The sequence below is a fragment of the Balaenoptera borealis genome (assembly GCF_965194805.1).
Source record: "Balaenoptera borealis genome assembly, chromosome: 3".
NCBI classification, from domain to species: domain Eukaryota; kingdom Metazoa; phylum Chordata; class Mammalia; order Artiodactyla; family Balaenopteridae; genus Balaenoptera; species Balaenoptera borealis.
This window is the reverse complement of record NC_138866.1, coordinates 108,688,652-108,703,501: the sequence shown is the minus strand read 5'-3', so window position 1 is coordinate 108,703,501 and position 14,850 is coordinate 108,688,652. Positions and strand designations below refer to the sequence as shown.

Genomic DNA, 14,850 nt, shown 5'->3' with positions numbered 1-14,850 from the left:
ACCAGTGTGAAGTTCTGTAGCAAGAAGCAGACTCTGGTTATTGGACAGATCTGTATGTTTGGCTTTGCTGGATGCCCTAGACAAGCAAAAGCATTCTTCTGGCTACTTGGCTTTTAGGTATTCCACGTGATTTGAATTAAATCTTATCTTCTGTAGAGGGCCTTTCACAGCACAGCTGGGCATCAGAGGCCCAGAGAAGAGAAGGGAAGCAGAATCCCGGTCACCATTATGGTCAGCCTGTGTTCTCCTTCTGTTCCAAAATGTTTAGGCTGTAAAGCTTGCATTCTAAATTGAAGGGCTATAAATGTAAATCAGAAATTGTATCAACAGAATTGCTTTATTTTCTATTTGTCCTTCTGACAGTGCCTATAATGTTTCACTCTGAGTGAAAGAAACGGGTAACACTGCCCTGGGCTGAGTGTCCAGAGACCCCATTTGTGGTCTGGACTTGACTGTGAGCTTGGCAACGATGTCTTGGCCTTGCTGTTTCCTGATTCCCAGGAGTGAAGTGACGCTCAACTGGAAAGTAAAAACGGACGTTAAGATAGACGGAGGATTAAAACAGAAGCATCAGGAGAAAGAGCTAAGTGAGGTCTGTGAAAAGAAGGAATTCAAAGGTGCAGAGAGATCTTTGGGAGTCTTAGCAAAACTCTCCTGCTAGTTTGAGGTCTGAGTACAGTATTTGCGCAATCAATCACAAAGCCATGTTTGCCTGCATGTTGCCACTGCGGTTCGTGGAAGCAGAGAGTGGAAGAAAAGCGAGAAACAGCAAAACCAAGCCAGGGAGCTGAGTCTGAGAAAGAACAAAAAACCAAAAAAACAACGGCAGTTAGGACAGAAGGAAGGGAGGAAACTTCTTTGTTGGAACTCGAGGTTCAAAGCCACCGGCCCCACCCAGCCCAGGACGGCCTGCCACGAGGACGCGCGGGAGGCCCGGAGGGTCGCGGGAGGCATGGAGGGAAGCCAAGCAGAGCGCGCTCGGGAAAAGGGCGCCTCCCCGGGCGGGCGGGGTGGGACCTTGGCTCCTGGCTTCGGCCTCCTACCCCCCCCACCCAACTCCCAGCGTGTCTCCGCGTCTCCCAGCGCGCTCCGAGGCCGGGGCGGGGCCAGTCCTTTGCCCGCCAGGACCCGGCGGATCTCCCTCCCCGCGCTCCTCCCGGCAATAGCCGGTCAGAGGTTAAGCTGATATGTTTGCAGACGGTAACGGGGAGCTGGATGCCAACGGCCCAGCTCAGGGGAATCACGATTTATGTTTCTTGGAACAATTCTTCCTTCCATTGCATTGACGCCTTAAACAAACAAAAAAGTGACTTAAGTTCAGAGTCGACGAAAGTCTTGCAAACGTATTAACCTGAGGCAGGGCTGCGCACTCGACGTGGCGCTCGAGAAGTAAAAGAGAAAGGAGGAAACTAGGCCGGTACTGGTGCTCGAGGAAGCCTCGGCGGCACTTCACCGGAGGGCAGAACCGTGGGCGTGGGGCCGCTCCCACTGGCGCGGCCCGGGGAACGTTCCAGGGCTAGGCGTCCCCCGCGACCGAGCGGGCAGGCCGGGGAGTCTGAGTCACCCCGACTCGGGTGCTAGCGGCCGGAGCAGGAGAAGGCGGGGCGGGCCGGGCGGGGCGGGCCTCCCGTGCACCGCGAGGATGTGGCGGCTATAAAAGCCCCACCCAGGCCAGCTGGCTCCGCTCTGCATCTGGCGACGCTCGCAGCGCACTGCGCCCGGCCCAGGTAAGCGGGGCGCCCTGCCCGCCCTCCCGCCCGCGATGGCCCCGGGGCCGCCGCGCTGGCGGGGTGTGGAGAGCGGGGGAAGGAGACGGCCTTGCAAAGAGCAGTTCTGGAGACGGGGACTCGGGAGGCCGTCCTGGGAGGGGGCTGAAGGGACGGTCCGCACTAGGAGCTTTGCGAGGAGGGCGCCCAGTGGCGAGGGGGGTCTGGACAGGAGTGAGGGGGGCTGGGTGTGCCCCGGCCTGTGGGGTGCAGGGCAGAAGGAGGGGGTCGGGCATCCCCCACGAAGTGCTCACAGGAAGCCCGACGAGGTGGCGCCGGGGAGGGGGGCGGAGGGAGGCCTCGCATTCCAGACGCGCCGGGCGCCGCTGGGGGGCTGGGTGTGGCCTCCCTGCGAGCCCCTGGTCGGGTGGAGAGCAGACATGCGGCACCCTCCACGTTTACCACTAAGCGCTACGGCTATCTAGAAAGTAATCCCCATCTGTTCCAAGTTAACTTTACTTGAAACAAACGCGCATTTGTGGAACTTGTGCCGACGAGCAGGAGGGAAGCAGTCGGGGGAGAACTAGGGGTGGGAGTTTTTAGCAGCAACCTCCTGCCCCAGTAAAACAAAGCAACGGAAGAACCTCCCCTCATTCTCCTTTGTCTAGCTTAGCTTGTAGGAGAGCAACTTCTGATTTCCGTGTATCTGGAGAGTTTATTTGGTTGACTACTTTTGCATCAGGAAAGGAAGTGTTCCCCCGTGGTTCTGTGGGGAGAATCGTCACTGACTTACTGGCGCTGATGCGACATTGAGTCAGGGACAGAGGGTACAGAAAAGGGCGTAGCCCACCCCGGGCTGCTCCTTGTAGCTCTGTGAGATGGGTCCCAGCGCCTGGTGTTGTAGGCCTGGATTCCATCAACTCTCAGTTAAAAAGGTGTGGACATCAATTTCCTTATCTATGAAAGTGGTTTAAGAATGCACATTCTTACTTTCCCCACATAGGGTTATTATCGAAAATTCCAAAAAACATGTTCATTCAAAAATAAATTTGTAAAGCACACTGAAAACATTAAGTGCCGTACCAAAACCGAGTGTCATTTTTTTTGTGTTAAGATTTGCCGTTTTAAAGCTATTAAAGGTAAAAGAACAGTAACCTCATGGGGCACGCTGGGTCTTTACCAGGAACCCTAAGGTCCTGGAGTCCAGGGGTCGGGACCCCTGAGCTCATACTGACGGTACTGATGGGTTCTGTCCAAAAGTGTGCCCTACTGTGCCTGTCCGGAACTTGGTCATTTCGAATGCAGAATGCGCTGTAGCACTGAAACAATGTTATAGAAGGTGCTTAGGTTCTCAGGCTAACCCAGAAAACCCCTACCTTAACCTGCACTATATCAAAGTACTGATAGTACATGCCTAATTTGCGGGATGGGAGTGATGGTGGGTGGGGAGGGAGGGTGGGAGGAGGGTGAGGTATAATACATAAGAGTAAATCATTGAAGTATTTTACTGGAAGTTTTCTAAGTTTTAAGGTTGGCCCTGATTAAATTATTTTAATTGGAAAATTATGTCCTTATCACCCTCTCTACTTTTCTCTCTTCCTCCTGCCTCCTTGGAGAGCGCCCCCCCGCCCCCGGCCCCGACATACTACAAAAGCCTGTCCTTGCTTCTGCAGTTCTGCTGCATTCCCCCCTCCCTCCCACTTCAGTGTTCTCATACCCAGCTAGAGACTAGCAGATTGAGTCAATATTCATTAATATTCAATGTTAGGAATGGCTGGTGGTCCTGAAATCCTCAGCAACCCAGGGGAGATGTGTTATTTAAAAGATAACAAGAACATTTTTAAACCTAAACATCTGTAATTTATAGAATTTGAGGCTGTGGAAGGAGCCACATAATATAATATTCAGGCATTGTGAAGGAAGATCTCATATGAGGCCCGGTTCAGTGTCCTTAGTGGTCAGTGGTGTTAAGACCATCCCATACAGCACTTCTGACTCCACCTGTTATCTCAAATCTTCAGTCAAGGCTTTCTCCAGAGGTATCGATTGCATCTGCAGTGCAAGGGTGTGACCATCAATGTAAATTTTTTAGTTGGAGGTTTATGATTGGGGGACCGCCTAGATTTTGTGATTTCCTGCAGTGCTAAATGGCTTGCCTGTTGCAAATGCCCAGGAAATATTGCTGACTCACTGGCTTTGAGCAGGAGCTTGGTCTTGGACTGGGATCACGATACTTAACATCCTCTTGTCTTTGAGCTATTAAAAATGCTGTATCGATTGACATGCCGGCAATCGTGGCCATTGGTTTCCTGACTAATTTCTAATTTAAGTAGTTTTCCTGGCAAGGTAGATATCCTTCTTTAATTGTTATTGATTTTGAGCGTTGTAGGCTCTTCTTGCACCATCAGGCCTAGAATCTGGCCTTTGTTCTTGGTCTTCCCTTGTGTGGGGCTGTGGGCCTGCTGAGGCATTTCTTACAAACTGAGCATGGGTGTGTCACAAATAGAAGTCCCAGGCTCTCTTGGGATGCCTTAAACATCTGTTCATTCCACAATATTTATTAAGCACCTACTATGTTCTACTCACAGTATAAGCACTGAGGATATAGCACTGAACAAAACAGACCAAAACAAAAACAAAAACAAAACTCTGCTCTTTAGGCTTTAAATCTAGTGGGGAAAAAAATAAAATAGACAAAATCGAGTGAATTGTATAGACAGTAATTGGATTTTGAGCTTTACGTTCTCCCAAATTAATATTTGTTTCCAAACTTGGTTGGGGCTCATTTCCCCTTTAATCCAGCTGTTCCACAGACCTGAGCTTCATAGTTTACTTGCTTTAGGGAAAGTGTTGTTTAAAGTTATCATTGACTTAACCTGCCTTCTGGATTTGACTGTGAGAATATAAACGGAAGGCTTCCCTGGTGGTGCAGTGGTTAAGGATCCGCCTGCCAATGCAGGGGACACGGGTTCGAGCCCTGGTCCGGGAAGATCCCACATGCCGCGGAGCAACTAAGCCCGTGCACCACAACTACTGAGCCTGCACTCTAGAGCCCGTGAGCCACAATTACCGAGCCCGTGCGCCACAACTACTAAGCCTGTGCTCTAGAACCTGCGAGCCACAACTACTGAAGCCTGCCCACCTAGAGCCCGTGCTCCGCAACGAGAGAAGCCCGCGCACTGCTATGAAGAGTAGACCCCGCTCGCTGCAACTAGAGAAAGCCGAAAGCCCTCGCACGGGTAGCAACGAAGACCCAACACAGCCAAAAATAAAAAAAAAAAGAAAGAATAGAAATGGAATGTTCTTTTTTTTGCATGCATATGGGAATCCACCTCCCTCTTTTTCTCCCCGGTGCCACACCCTATTCTAGTTGTAGGCTACATCAGGAGGAAATTCCAGTCTTTTAAAAAAATTTTTTTCCCCCGCTCTTTCACTGTCAGGTCTGTTTTTCCTCCTCCAGTTGCCAGAGGCAGTCCCCATCTCCTTTGTTGGGGAGCAGGTCAGCTGTAGGGGTCAGGAGATGCCCAGCCTTGTTCTTCGCAGTGGCTCCAGTGAGATTACCTCCAAGTCTCCCCTAGGGTACACCTGAAGCTGTGAAACCGTCTGAGCTCAGTCTTGTCAGAAGTCAGTAGCATCTAAGTGGTCTGAGTTACACTCCCAGGCTTGGGTTGGGAAGTTCTGACTCAAGGGAGTGGCCGTCACATGGAATCCTTGCCCTTTGTCTCTCTGCCACACCCAGTCCCCACACTCCCAGCTCAGAGGAAATCAGAGTCCCAAGGCCACTTGCAAATCTTTCCTCCTTGCTGCCTCCTTCCCTGCCTTTCTTGCCACAAGGAGATGAAGGTTACTTTTCCACGTTGTCCCGTGGACAGAGCTAGGAGCCAAGGGGCCCTGACGGTATTAAAGGTGGAAGTTGAGCTGTGGGAGAAGGTGAAGAGCAGCATATCATATGAGAAAGAGGCTGTCTCCTGAATTGCTCTACCAGGCTTTACAAAGATGTGAACAGAGGCTGGGAATTGAAGCCTCCAGCTCTGAATGTATGGAACTGGAACTGCATTTGAGATACTCAGTCCGAGGAAGAGAAAGGAAATTGAGGAAGGAGAATGTAGTGGAAAAGAAGGAAAAAAAGATATAATGTGGAAAGACCCAGTGTGTGTAAACCATCCAAAAATGTGAGTGAACGCCTACAGTGTGTTAGGCACTGTGCTCAGACCTATGGGGAAATGGGGATGAATAAGACAGAAACCCTGGGGGCAGATAGAATGGAAGACCGCCTTTGTACCCTCAGCTCTGATATTTCACAGATACACCAAGAGAGACAGGAGCGCAGAGCAGGGAGAGGTACAGGAGAAAGGTAACAGTATTTTTTGTGTCCTGAAGTCTCCTGAGGATGTCAGCTGACTCAGATAGAGCATTCCCAGTAGAGGGAACTTGGAAAACCCAGGCCTAGAGGTAGTGGGACAGTGCTGAATGTGTTTGGAGAATTACCAATCCAGTCTGACTTCGGTGCTGGGTGTGTGTGTGTGTGTGTGTGTGTGTGTGTGTGTGTGTGTGTGTGTGTGTGTGTGTGTGTGTGTGTGTGTGTGTGTGTGTGTGTGTGTGTGTGTTTGTACGTGTTTGCATGTGCTTTATTTATGGAAAAGTAGGTAGAGTCCAGAGTGTGGAAGATCTTGAATGCTGTGTAGACTTTTTTCTGTAAGCAGCAGGGCCCCATTGGAAATACAATATTTGGGCCATAAAACACTAAAATTGAGTTGTAGATGTGAAGAGCTTGATTTCTCAACCGTGAGAGTACTTTGTGCCAAGTGACATCATTCTTCTGCACGTCTCTTTCTGCCCACTCCAACCCCACGTCGGGAGATTGAACGAGAGGCTCTGAGAGGTTGAGGCCACAGTGTGTCTGGAGTTAGTAAACAAATATTGATTCAGATCAGGCAGCGAAAGGGACAGGCCAGAGCAAGTGCAGTACCAGTGTCCATCCTGTTCAGTTTGATCAAGGCCCCTGGGCAGAATTCCAGGATTTCTGGGGAATGACTTGCCCCTGTGACTCAGGCATTAATCAAGCCCATAAAAACCAAGGAGAAAACTGTGTGCTTTCAGGAAGGTTCTGTTAAATAAAAATGCTCTGGGAGGGAGGGGTGGAGAGTGAATAAAGTGGGAACTCTACCCCTATCCCCCACTCATGCATTTTTTTTTCCCCCTCTTGGTTTAAAATTCCAGTCTGGTCCCGTAGACCCAGGACTGCACAGTAAGGGCTTGGCGGGTAATCCCAACCCTCCATCCCCACACCTGCCCCCATTTTTTTTGGTTTTAAAAAATTCTCCTTTGTATCATCCAGTCTCTGATTGATTCATCATGGTTGCTAGGGATGTGTTTTGCAGTAACACATCAACACTCCGCATTTTAAAAGTGGGTGTGACCACGAAACTGCTGGGTTGTACTCAGATTCTGCTGGGCAGAGGAGCCCTGTTGCCATGTGTTTTTGTTTGTTTGTGAGAATTAATATTTGGGCTTTCTGGAGCTGGTTCTTCATTCATTTCAGTAGAACTTGTTGTTATTATTTGAAGCACTAACTTTTAGGTTTACTTTTTTTGTTTGGTTCAACCTTTTTGCAAACTTTCTTTTACTTTTTTGAGGGGGGCGGGGAGACGTTAAGGCTGTTTTACTTGTGCTATTTTTGTTGCAACTGTGTGTTGGAAGTGAAACAGTGAGGTGCAGTGTAATCTATTGGGTTTAAAAAAAAAAAAAAAAAAGGACAAACTCTTAAGTTATCTTTAAGATAGTGCTTATGTTAGATGTAAGTTGCTTCTTTTCCAGCAGCTGCACGGATTTCTTTAATGTCTAGCTTTGTGCTATAAGAGCTTTTCCAGTCAGGCAATTAGTCTCATTTATTAATATTTTCAAGGCCAGAGGAAACTGTTCCGTTCCCTTCATTAGGGTGGAGTGTCTGTGTTCCCTTCCCAGTGGTGCGTTATTTCAAGCCAGTTTGAAGTGGGTATGGCTCTCAGTGAGTCTCCTTGTACTTCTCTAGTTATTTTCTTAAACAAAAAACTTTCCCTGAGGAAGGCGATTTTAACAATCTTGTCTAGCCACCCAACCCTTCCCTGCGAATAAGAGGTACTGGTATGTGGAGGTACTCATCAACAGATTGAATTTGCTGATTTTTTTCTTTTCCTTTTTTGCAAGTTGAAACCAGTTGGAGATCTGGGTGAGGCTGTAGTGTTGGAAAGAGTGACGCCATTTTTGTGTTCTGTGGAGAAGTCTGCCAGAAACGGAGCGGTTGTTCTGCTTTTAATGCGCTTATGAATTTTTCAGTGTGCTGAGTGGTCACTGGGGGTGGAATTATCTCCTATGGTATGGAGACTTAAAAACAACAGGTACAATAAAAAGGCAGAGCTATTGTTTCAGTAAGAAAATTCAGCCTCCAGAGCAAATACGGTGAATGGATACTGAGTATTGGCATCAAATCCCTTTCCATAGCCAAGCTTAAATTTGCACCATTCAGAAACTTACATCTCAGGCCCCCCACGTGCCACCACGTTAGACATGGCTGGTTTTAAAGCTGGCCTCTTGTTCCCCCCGCCTCCCCGGGACACTCTCCCACATCCCATCTCCTCAGGCTTTCCCTTGTTTCTCTGGCTGGAACCTTCCAGGGTGAGTGAGTGTCCTTCTCAGAAACTAGTCAGTACCTCACCTCTCAGACCTTTAGCCAATCTCACTCATGCTGCTTTTGTCTTTCTCTCTCTCCATGTCTTAATCTCTTGGAATGAAGAACCACTGTGGCGAAGTTGAAAGGGCAAAGGGCCCAAGAGTCAGGGGACCTGAATCCTGGCCCTAACTCCCTTACTCATTAGCTGGGTGACCTGGGCTAGTCTTCTGGGGCGAGAAGGGAAGAGAGCTGCAAGGTCCTGCAGGACTGGAGTCTGTGTGTCATAGTTTTGTGTGTGTCTCTCCCAGCCCTTAATGCGGGGCAGGCCGTGTGTGTGTGTGTGTGTGTGTGTGTGTGTGTGTGTGTTAGGGGCTTGCTGATTGATTACCTGGGTGTCACCAGTGTTTGTAACCTACAGTAGCCCTGCCAAGACTTTCTCTTTCTGCTTCCAAGGATAGCAGCACTCTGACATCTTCTCATTAATCATATGCACTATATTAAGCTAATGTTTTAACAAACATGAGTGGCAAAGCTGACTCTTTCTTCTGGAGATTAATTAGTCGTCTGCAAGATGACTTTGCATTCCCAGGGGATTGGATGTAGTGAAGAGACCAGGATGTAGTGAAGAAACCAGCGGATTGGATGTACTGAAGAAATGAGGGCCATGGTTTTTAAAAAATATTTATTATTTATTAAATAATATTTTTAATATTTATTATTTATTTTTAATATTTATATTTAATATTTATTTATTTTTAAAATATTTATTTATTTTGGCTGCGCCGGGTCTTAGTTGCAGCACGCAGGATCTTTTAGCTGCGGCATGTATGCAGGATCTAATTCCCTGACCAGGGATCGAACCTGGGCCCCCTGCATTGAGAGTGCAGAGTCTTAACCACTGGACCACCAGGGAAGTGCTGAGGGCCGTGTTTTATTTCTAAGGTGAAAATGTGTTTGCCCTTAAGCTTGCATGGAGTAGGAAATATTTATATGGATACGGAAGACACTTGCATGGAGTAATCCCAAGCTTCATGGATATTGTTTTTTTTATTATTGTGCCATTCTTTTCCTGCAGAATGATTATCAATAATATAAATATAAATGTTCATTATGCAAAATAGCAACTCATTTCTGACCGTTTATTTAGCACCTAGAGTGTGCAGAGGCCCTCTTAAATCTGTGGGGGAACTGGGACTCTACGGGGCAGATGAGACCCCATTTGGTTGAATTGTGCTATGTATTTGCCATCTGAATATGTGGCGCATGCGTGGCAGGAACTCAGGACACTTTTGCTCAGTGGTGAGTAAGTCTAGTGGCATCAGAAAGTGTTTCTGGCATTGAAAGGTGGGAGAGGCAGTGCCGGGGAATGGGGGCTGCAGCCACCCCATTGGAGCAGGTGCCAGAGGTGTGGTGACTTGAGGAATGGGCAGCATGTGTAACCAGAAGAAGGGACAAGGGTAAGGAGATGGAGCAGGAGACACGAATCAGGGTGCTGTGGATGAAAGCAGTTACGGTGTGTTTGGGGAGAAGCAAGGAACAGTTTGGTTGAGGCCCACTTTTGTTGGGGAGTACATAGAGGGCTGGACAGAGCTGGAGTAAGAGAACATCACGGAAGGATGGATTTTGAACTATTGTGACAAGATAAAATAGAGGAATTTAGCTGGTAGCGGCACATAGGACTGATGAGGTGAAGGAGCAGTACAACTGTCGACCGCTAAACAGAAAGGAAGACGTGTGGGACTTTTTAAAATCCCCATTTTCGGACTTCCCTGGTGGCACAGTGGTTAAGAATCCGCCTGCCAATGCAGGGGACACGGGTTCGAGCCCTGGTCCATGAAGATCCCACATGCCGCAGAGCAACTAAGCCCGTGCACCACAACTACTGAGCCTGCGCTCTAGAGCCCGCAAGCCACAACTACTGAGCCCACGTGCCACAACTATTGAAGCCCGCGTGCCTAGAGCCTGTGCTCCACAACAAGAGAAGCCACCACAATGAGAAGCCCGCGCACCACAACGAAGAGTAGCCGCTGTTCGCGGCAACAAAGACCCAATGCAGCCAAAAATAAATAAATATATTTATATTTAAAAAAAAAAAAAAGAACTAAAAAAAAAAAAAAATCCCCGTTTTCTGTCTCTGTGTTGTGCCTGTGGGAGAAGGGTTACGTGAATCCGATGGCCTTTGGTTTGTACCGTACTGAGGGATCCGTGTGGGACATGGTTAGGCAGCTGTCTCCCAAGCCGGTGCTCGGAGCTGGAGAGGCAACTTGAAAGAACTACCTGGCAGAAACTTACCCGGCTCTGCGGTTGCGATTTCCTAAACCTCAGAACCCATGTGAAGTAACTGATCTAATAAATAAGTAGAATTTAATCCACCCAGAAACAACTTTGACTTATTGGTCTTCTTTTTTGTTTCGGCATTTTTCTTTCTTAGCTCTTTACAGTGGGGACTAGAATTCTGCAAGGCAGATGACAACCATTTACCCCTCACTGCAAACCTAGCCCAGTTCTGACTGAGCCCCAGGAGCGGGAGTCCAGGCCAGGGCTTAGGTGGTCCATGTCCTGGGGAGTTCATGTCCTCTTTGGTGATTCTCAACAGCATAACTGATGAGACGCTATAGAATGTTTCTTGGCCCAAGTTGAAGTTGGAGATTATTCTTCGATTTTACATTCTTCTTATACTAATTCTTCCAAATCCGGTGTGTACTTTACACTTACAGCACATCTCAGTATGGTCTGGACACTTTTCAGTGCTTGATAGCCCCATGTGGCTGGTGGCTAGTGTATTGGACAGTCTAGCTACAGAGCAAGACTCTTAAAGAAAATAGACTTTATTTTTTTAGGGCAGTTTTAGGTTCACAGAATAATTGAGTACGAAGTCAGAGTTCCCATATATTCCCAGCTCCCCCCCTATATACACACACAACCTCTCCAACTATCAAAATCCCCCACCAGAGAAGTACATTTGTTATAATTGCTGAACCTACATTGACACATCTTTATCACTCAAAACACATAGTTTACGTTAGGGTTCATTCTTGGTGTTGTAAATTCTATGGATTTTGGCAAACGTATAATAACATGTATCCACCATTACTGTATCACAGCCCTAAAAATCTTCTGTGCCCTGCCAATTCGTCCCTCCCTCCTTCCCCTCTAAACCGTAGCAACCACTGATCCTCTTACTGTCTCCATGGTTGTGCCTTTTCTAGAATGGCGTATAATTGGAATCGTACAGTATGTAGCCTTTTCAAACTGCTTTTTTCACTTAGTAATATACATTTAAGTTTCCTTCATGTCTGTTCGTGGCTTGATAGCTCATTTCTTTTTAGTGCTGAATAATATTACATTGTCTGGATGTACCACAGTTTATTTATAGAGGATGACTTTACAAATTAGGATCATATCTCAGTGCTGTGATGCATTGCATGGGTTGGGGGTGTGTGTGATAGTGTCTGAGAGTTGTGGAAATGGAGGAGTTGGAATAGCTGTGATTTTCTTTTTTGCCGTGCTTAAAAAGCTTCTATAAGCGTCAAGAAGGAGAAGTCATGTAGGAGAGAGCTCATTGTGAAAATCTTGCAGAAATACTTCCATAACCACAAATAAAGGCGAATCTTTTTCTCTTAATTCCTCTAACTCACCCCACACAGAGCCTGGAATCTGCCTAGTCCAAAACCTTCTGATAAATTAACAAATGTCTATGTCCAAATATTCCTTCAAGGCCAGTTGTATGAAAACATGTAGACTAAGCAAACTGTTGGAAGAAAAAAGAAAGCTGAATTGCATGGGCACAATTTCCTTGATCAAAGAATATTAAGCAAAAACAGACCAAAACAGGAGTTGCTGCAATTCAGACGTCATTCCCACTGTTTTGAGGATGCAGCTCTGCTCTATTTTCTTTATTTTGGGGAAGCTGCTGCTGAATGACCTGTCTTGTCTCAGTTGAGGTAAATTTCCTGCCAGTTGAGCACTTTTTATTGGCAGAGGTTGGTGTATCAATTCTGAAAACTGTGTGATTGCAAAGCTGGAAAGCCAGTTCATTACGTTGTCGTATCACTGTCCAATTAAGTGTATTAACTGAAAGAGGACTTCATTTCAGCCATTTTGAATCTTAAATACAAGGATAAGTCTTTTATGGGATGAGTTAATGTCAAAATCTGTCCGTTGTCTTTCTCATCAACAGTTTAATATCTTCTAAGCATTGGTGAGCTAAGAGAATAATTATGGATAGTAATAAAGGGCTCCATTTAGGAATCAGCCAGCATGAAAGTGCTACTGATTTCAGTTCATATGCATAGTTTTCAGACTATGGATATATATTATATATGATATATTAAATTATTGGTGAAAAATATAGCAGTAATGGCTGGTTTGACAAGATTATCACTTTTTAGGAGAACCGGAAGATTCAGTCTTATCCTGTTTGGACGAGTTGCACTGGTCTTGGGAAGAAACGTTTTGTTTTTGTATTTACAAGTCAATCTCCCCAGGTTCTCTTTAAACTGAGCAAGAACAAGACTAGCTAGTTCTGTAGTCCATCCCAAACCTAAGACGAACCATCTCTCAGCTTTAATTTTCCCAATCACAAGATAGGAATTGCATCTATTTGCAAAAATTACTCTAATATCGTCAGATGAAATGGTCCAAGAAGTAGAGATGAGTATAATGAATCACTGCGCTTCGGGGGAAAGGAAAACCTCTTCATAATAAAGACTTTTTGTTGTACTTTTTTTTTTTTTCCAGCTTCTTTCAAAATGTCTACCGTTCATGAAATTCTCTGCAAGCTCAGCTTGGAGGGTGATGTAAGTATATCATTTTCACTTTGTGTAATTTTTGCAAATTGGGCATCTCTCTGGATAACTGTGCCTCTTCCTTTCCTTGTACATCTAAGGAAAATGGGGACAAAATTCAGACAGTCATTCCCGGAATCCCCTTGGTTCCCTGTCTTCCCCAGTACTTTAGCTGTTCCTAGTAGTTCAATTTGAAAGAAATGTTATGGCTCCAGAAACTGTTTTGGCATCACATTAAAATTGGACAGACACTAGTGACACTGAGATGCTTGGAATTTTATCCTGCTATATAGTTAACATGCCAGTGGTAGTAATTATTGTGGTGGTACAGGACTTTTTTTTTTTTTTAATTAGAGTATAGTTGCTTTACAGTGCTGTGTCAGTCAGTTTCTGATGTACAGCAAAGTGAGTCAGCCATACGGATACATATATCCCCTCTTTTTTGGATTTCCTTTCCATTTAGGTCACAACAGAGCACTGAGTAGAGTTCCGTGTGCTCTACAGTAGGTTCTCATTGATACAGGATTTTTAATGTCATGCCCTCGGATTTTATTAATGGTTGGCATAAGCTACAGCCATATTGAAAATGATCCCGCATGTTTTGGACTTCTTATAGTGTCCAGAGAGTTATTCCAGACAAGGACTTTTTAAAATTTAGTACCTGGGAAAGCTTTTCTCCAAAATAGCTAGAATTTTTTTTTTTAAACTAAATAATAGAAGTATTATAATTCATCTTGTTGCCTTTTTTGCTTTGGCTATCAGGTAGCTCAGACTTAATTGTCTTTCACAGGAACTTGGAAATTCTGATACATTTGCTTTTTTGTTTTACAGTCAAAATTTTTAAAAGCTATATGCAAAATTATAAGTCATTGCAAATACTTTTAGAATAAAGTAGAGTATAAATTATGAATATGTAAAATATCTAATAATACCATACATCTTTCAGGTTATCTTGGCAGAACTGGCTTTTACAGAAACTCAGCAGTGACACTGGTTTGTAGGCATATCTTACAGATATTTCAAAATATGCTCTCACTGAAATTAAAATACAAAGAAGCACTCAAGTGGGTTGACAGCAGCTTGGGTCATGTGGTACAGAACCCTCTGTCTCTGGTGCTTGCCAATAAAACGTTCAGATGGATGATGTTGGTGTGAGCACAGGTTGTATGGAGTATAAAGCCTACCTGGTTTTCATCTTTCTTCTTGGACCTTGTGCACACTGTTGTTGGCAACCTTACAAGCAGCATGTTGAGGTCCAGACAAGTCCAAGAGCTAAATAAATTTTTTCTTAATGGATCAGATCATTAGATCACTTTTAGTATCGGGTTTCATCAGAGGGCTTTTCATGTGGCCTTTGAAGTTACTCTAGTATGATGTGCTTCTCTGTGGAGAGATGGGACTGCAATAGAAAATGTCATGTATTCCCCAATACTTTGAGGGAAGAGAAACATCACTTTGGCCTCCATAACTTGATTTTCAGATAAATGAATTTTACAGGTAATAAGTTCAATTATCCATTTAATTTTATTTCCAGAGTTACTATAAAATTATGCAAAACTTTTCCTTACTCACTGCTGTTTTTGGGATGAGATGACATAGCACCTGATATATGAAGCCATATTTGATATGGCTCGATGGCCAGACTGCCTGCCTTTGTAAATAACTGATGGGATTGTTAATAAATAGGAAACTGTGTTCCCTTAGATTT

The 14,850-nt window shown here is 45.5% G+C and overlaps 1 protein-coding gene across 2 annotated transcripts in view; it reads left to right on the top strand.

Moving 5' to 3' along the window:
• Nucleotides 1-1,606: 1,606 nt before the first annotated feature.
• ANXA2 (annexin A2) overlaps nt 1,607-14,850 on the top strand; it is a 44,052-nt gene continuing 30,808 nt past the window's right edge. The window contains exons 1-2 of one of the 2 annotated variants that reach the window (XM_082388177.1): nt 1,607-1,727; nt 13,096-13,154. In XM_082388177.1, coding sequence (XP_082244303.1) covers nt 13,107-13,154 — 48 coding nt within the window. In that variant the 5' untranslated portion in view covers nt 1,607-1,727; nt 13,096-13,106. Of the gene's footprint in view, nt 1,728-5,457; nt 5,879-13,095; nt 13,155-14,850 lie in introns of those variants that run through there. The other variant, XM_082388178.1, reaches the window with a different exon arrangement.